Below are 6,000 nucleotides of genomic sequence, written 5' to 3' on the forward strand. Positions count from 1 at the left end.
GAGAGCGGCCACGGGAGTGTTATGCGACCGCAGCATTCCCTTAAAGTTGAAGGGAAAATTCTACAGGACTGCCATAAGACCAGTGTTGCTCTATGGTACAGAATGTTGGGCTTCTAAGAAAGAGCATATTAAAAAGATGGAGGTTACGGAAATGCGCATGTTAAGGTGGATGTGTGGAAACACTTTAAGAGATAGAATCAGAAATGAGGTTATTCGCAAGAAAGTAGGTGTGGCGGACATTGTAGATAAATTAAGGGAAAATCGTCTGCGTTGGTTTGGACATGTAAGACGGAGACCCGAGGGTGCACCGGTGCGAAGAGTGGAAGAGTGGGACCATGGAGGGATTAAACGAGGAAGAGGGAGACCAAAGATGACTTGGTTGGAAGGAGTGAGGAAGGATATGAAGTGCATGGATTTACGTGAGGATGAAGTTTTGGATCGTAAGGGATGGAGGAGAAAGATTTATGTTGATGACTACACGGAATAATCAAATTTGGTTCATGTTAGCCGACCCCACTTTTGGGATTAAGGCTTTGATTGATTGATTGATTGATAAACAATTGACCATCAAGATTAGCTCCTCTCTGTTTGTTTTCCTAGTGAGTATATGAATCATGTAAAAATTCACATTGAACTTTAACGTGAAACTTTGTGACTCATGAATGTATAGTGATTTATAATATGAATCATAGTGAGATGTGTTGCATTCTACTTAAATAACCTCATCAATATCCAATCTTTATTTGAAGAAGAGTGCATATGTTGATGATGTCCAGTGTACTGATAACTGATTATAATTCTTTCTTTAACTCATTTTTTTTAATCATGAGCTATCAGCTTATCATTATTAGATTACCAGGTGCTCATTAAAGCTTCTCTGCTCATAATATCCTTGATTGTTACTGAAATTAAATATGTAGATATTGGGGGATAAGTATTTCTGGAGGCAGCTTCAGAGGCTGCAGAGATGGTTTGGAGGCGTGGGCTGCTCAAGAGGGTTGGAATTTGCCATGGAATCAGTGATAATGCTAATGTTTTCTTCTCTCTATACAGGACGACAGGAAATTTGAGTTACTTGTATGAAGCCAAAGCCTTTGTGTCCTTTCTTCTTGATATTGCCTCAAAACTATTTTGCTTCCAGAGAAATGCACGGTGGGGACAATCCTTACTCTTTGGTTGGAGGGATTGGAGGTATGGCTTACCTGTTTCTAGATATGAAAGAACCAACGTCTGCTAGGTTCCTCGCATCTAAACTCTGATCGTATGGGCATGAATGAAATTTAGGCTTTGCTCATGTTTTAGTTTGTAATTGTCTGCAAATAAGATCTGTTTCTTAGTTTTCATCCCAGGTTGTCTTTAAAGTCTCAACTGTAAGAAACCACTAGTATCTCTGTCTTGTGTAGCTCTCTTGTACTTGAAAAGTTTCAGACTTGTATTTTATCAGTATGTCCCGTTACCTCCATGATTTCAATTAAATGGTGCTGTTATTTACAATAACTGCGGTATATATGCTTTTCATGAATAAGTGATTCATCATGGAATACAAATCTATTACTGGAAAAGCTATCTCAGATCATATCCGTATGTTTCTCTTATCTCACCGCTTACAGAATTATAAGCTGGTCAACTCTGTTAGAATAACTGAATTATTAGACAGTTCAACATCAAATCCAAACAAAAGTACTACAGCTCTTACTGAGCACAGCATCACGGTACATGAAGCATATCTTCTGTAAAGCAAATTATTCTACTGGGTGGTGTGTTTGTTGATGAAGGATATGAGGAGTTCATTAACCTTGTCGGGCAACTGTTCTTGAACAAAATGGCTTCCTTCTGGCATGAAGACAATCTCCAGGTCAGGCACACTCTTCTTGATTGCTCCTCTTTTTATGTTTTCCTCCATGCCTGGGAATTTTAAGACATAATCTTTTGCGCACATGATAAGCAGTGCTGGAGCTTTAACTTGTGGATTTGGAATATCAATACTTTGGTACATGCTCCTACATTCAAACACAAAAATAGTATGATGCTTTTGAACAAAGTGTAGAGCTAAAGATACTCCAGCCTTTCAGTGTTCTTCATACCTCTTCAATCTGTTTTTAAATAGTTTCTGTTCATTTGTTGTATAGTTTAAGGGTCATGCATATTTACTTATATGGAACTTGCAGGGGTGTAAGGAATTTAGAATTTTCATACAATCTTGCACAAGTCGAAAGGCCCTCTTTAGAGAACCAGGGGTAAACTTTGGGTTATGCATATTTAATTTTTACCTATATGGAACTTGCAGGGCTGTACGGAATCCAGAATTTTCATACAATCTTGCATAAGTCAAAAGGTCTTGTTCAGAGAACCAGGGGGGTAGTGGAGTACTTGGAGCAACAAGGTCCATTATTTCCTGATCATCTCCAGCTACTGGAAGCTCACTCCCTGAAAACAGTATGTAGATATTTCTTACCACTGTCTTAATGTCAAACCTACCAAAATCTGCCTCTGCCCTGCCTGGCTCCTGTTACAAGAAATAACTAGATGTGTTAGTCACATAATTAAGGAGAGGGTGGTTGTTATTTGCTACATGAATAGATTAGTTACCTTCCACCGAATGATGTAGAATCCTTTAGGAAAATGATCTGAATTTACAGCAGTCGGTCTAGGTAGCATGAAAGGAACTCCTAAGGTTATGAAGCCAGACAATCGTTCAGGGTGGAGTACGGCTACTAGACTCACTATGATAGCTCCAAAGTCCTTCCCCACTAGGAAAACCTGCTCCATATTGAATATCATTAGAATACACTCAGATGAAGTAAAAGGCCTGCACTTCAGAGATTTTACAAATAATACAAAAACAAGATCAAAAGTTCAAATCTCTTCTGTTTGATCCTCTATGTTTGCCCTCAATTTTCAGGTTAAGAAAGTTTATCCATTGAAATTATTTTAAAATATATTTTGGGCACAAAGTTATGGGGGTTTTGTAGGGCTGAGCAAACTATCTGAAAATATAAAAATCCGTCCACATTCGATCCGGAAATTTAGGATAACCGATTCAAAAACATTTTCGGATGGGATATCCGATTCGAAAATTTCGAATATCGAATATCGGGTCTGATATCAGATATCGGAATTTTGGATTTCAGACATCCAAATATCCGAAATGATTCGATATCCGGAAAAATACCCCAAAGTCCCAAACTAGAAAAGTAGCAAACCTTAAATACACCTAAGGCCCAAATAACTAAACCTACTACACTAACCCTCAAAATAAAACTCCTAAGTTCTAACCCCCCCCCCCTTCTCTCTCTCTATCTCCTCTCACCTCTCTGTCATCCTCACCCACTCACCCTCCCCTTCATCCTCCTCCCAATATCTTCTCTCTCCTCTCTCTTCTTTTTCATGCTCAACTCTCCCCCTTCAATATATGCAACCCCACCGCACCACCTGACCGACTTCCTCCTTCGATTCTCACGGCTCACGGCTGGTTCACCAACGGTCCTCGCAACGCCCTCCCCCAACCACTGTCCATCAACAACTGCAGCCATATGCATCTATCACTAGCTCGAGCTTCGAACCCGCAACACCAACAATGGCTTTTCAACTCAATAACAATTAAAATTTCTTTGTTTTGTTTTTTGTGACAATTAGTTTACTAATTTATGTCAAATTTCTTTGTTTTGTACTTTGCTTGGTATAAAATTTCTTTGTTTGTAATTTGCGAAAATTATTTGTTGGATATTTTTTAAGTTCTAGTCTATTTAATCTTCTTCTGATTCAAGTAGCAATGAATTAATTTTTTTAGCGAATTGATGTAGTTTAATTTTTTTTTTTGAAACAGCAATACTTCGTATTAATTTTCATTCAGCGAAAAAATAATCCATTAAATAGGTCGGATATTGGATATCCGAGTTATCCTATCCGAAAGTTTCAGATATCTTCAGATATCCAAATATCAGAGATCTGAAAAGTTTCGGATCGGATACGGATATCAAATATGGGAATTTTTGGATACAGATATCCGATCCAAAACTGGGTTTTGGATCGGATATTCGATCCATGCTCACCCCTTGGGTTTTGAACACCGAGGTTTGTGTAGGAAGCAACATATATGAAAAAATCGTAAACATTTTTTATTACACAGACTTGTGCAAAACGTTTCAAAAACCAATTTTAAGTAGAAAAAATTATTCAAAAATGTTTTCTAGCTATAGGCACGAAATTATGGGACTCCCAACGTCGTGATTTGTGAAGGAAGTAACATATATGAATAATCACTATATTTCTTAATCACTATAATTTGGTGAAAAAATTAGTCAAAAATGTTTTCCGAGCACGAAGTTATGAGGCTCCCAACGTCGGTAATGCATATGGGAAAGATACGTAGAAGAGTCATTTAAAGTATGTCTTTTGGATGGTTATTATAGATAATATTTAGTTGTTACTTATCTTTTATTTTGATATATTTAGTTTAGAGATTAGTTTATCTTTTATTTTTGCAACATTTCAGAGTCAGTTCTGCCTACATAGATAAAGGGCTTAAGGTTGTAATGTTATTAGTAGATAATTGAATTTGAGTTATAGTGTGATCAATTTGTATGAATTGTTTTCAACAAGAGAATTGCATATTTTATCACGCCGAGAAGGCTGACAACTTTAGTTGTATTAAACCTTGGTTATGAATAATAACTCCATATCCTAAGTACAATTTGATCTTGCTTAGATTTAATTATTCCATATGCTTTTGATTTAGATCCTCTATTCTAAAATTGTGCAAAGTCTAAACTACAATCCATCTAAAGTCGAAATTTCAGAGGAAGCTATTAAAAATCTGCATCAGTCAGGACTTGACACAAGAAGCAATATCTGTAAACAAAAATTCCTACATTTTTTACTTTGTATTTGACAGGCCAAGGCAAAAACGTTTCAAAAACAAGTTAAGAGAAAAAAACATTCAAGAACATTTTTCGAGCACAAAGTTATGCAGCTCCCCAAACGTCAAAATTTATGCAGGAAGCAATAAGGGAATTATGCCTTCGATAAGCGCAATTAATAGATATATTAAGGATCACTATTATGGAGATAAATGGTCATTCTTTCGGGATGTCATTGTATGTTACTAGATATGATAAATGATTTTTGGGCTGGTCAAATAGTCCAAAGTCCAATAGAATGAATCATATAAGGTCACACACAAGGGTATTGAATTAATGGGCCTCATGAGGTAATGACAAGCCATGTAAGGAGAAGGGCTAGTGTAGTTAGAGTTGGGTTAAGTGTTTAGGTTTAACATGGACTCTAATTATATATGTGATATATAAATAGGGGCCATGCCTAGGGTTGACTGACAAGTCATAATTCACCTATACAATAAATTGTGAAGCAAGCAACCAACTCCCAACCCCTCTCTCCTACACGCCTTTCTCTTCCTCCCCCTTTGTCCGTACAGCACGGACACCAGTACACAGTGGACGCACGATGGTGGTGGTTCGTGGCTCGTTTGTCTCCTCTCCTCTCCGTAGAAGGTTGATTGAAATGTTCAATCACGACTAACTAGCATTAGTGGAGGTTCAATTTGTGCCCATGGACCAAGTAGAGGAATTACACTTGGGGTTCTTATTCTCCTTATTTTTCTTACTCGATCACATGTGGAATCACGCTTCAAAGGTACAATTATGTGTTCTTTATGTGTTATGTAATGATCTTGGTTGTTAGATGCTTGTGAATGTGATTTATGCAATTCCGCTTATAGTATCTAAAGTCCTACAGCGGTATCAGTTAGCCTATGCATGTACACATATTGAATTTTAATTCTTTTGTTTTGGGTAATTTTTACCCAAGCCACGTGGGCCAATAAGAGGGCGACACGTGTCAGTCCCAGATCTGTCCAAACCGGACCTATCCCCATTTGACACGTGGCATTCCCAGATTTCGGGAAAAAAGGCGGCCTTCAGGGGCCAAATCCCTAAAAAGCCGTAATTCGGCGTAGCCCATCAGAATTAGGTTAGAGTGGCC

The 6,000-nt window shown here is 37.7% G+C and overlaps 1 protein-coding gene across 1 annotated transcript; it reads right to left on the reverse strand.

Annotated features, from left to right (window-relative positions):
• Positions 1–1,682: 1,682 nt before the first annotated feature.
• Positions 1,683–3,539, reverse strand: LOC145588731 (epoxide hydrolase 2-like). The gene is made up of 4 exons (XM_081645342.1): positions 3,336–3,539; positions 2,590–2,760; positions 2,271–2,506; positions 1,683–2,000 (listed from the first exon to the last, which is right to left on the reverse strand). Exons 1-4 carry the CDS (start codon positions 3,537–3,539, stop codon positions 1,748–1,750), a joined length of 864 nt encoding a protein of 287 aa, XP_081501468.1. The 3' UTR covers positions 1,683–1,747.
• Positions 3,540–6,000: the final 2,461 nt, after the last annotated feature.

Source organism: Chenopodium album, chromosome 17, assembly GCF_948465745.1.
Source record: "Chenopodium album chromosome 17, dcCheAlbu1.1, whole genome shotgun sequence".
NCBI classification, from domain to species: Eukaryota; Viridiplantae; Streptophyta; class Magnoliopsida; order Caryophyllales; family Amaranthaceae; genus Chenopodium; species Chenopodium album.

Bases quoted from the DNA above. Each gene is read 5' to 3' on its own strand.
- LOC145588731 (XM_081645342.1), bottom strand. From the start codon at position 3,539: ATGCATATGGCTGCAGTTGTTGATGGACAGTGGTTGGGGGAGGGCGTT. The intron at 2,761-3,335 runs GTGAGTGGGTGA...AATATGGAGCAG, and splicing joins GGAGGAGGATGAAGGGGAGG to GTTTTCCTAGTGGGGAAGGA. The intron at 2,001-2,270 runs GTAAAAATTAAA...GTTTGAATGTAG, and splicing joins GCCCTGCAAGTTCCATATAG to GAGCATGTACCAAAGTATTG.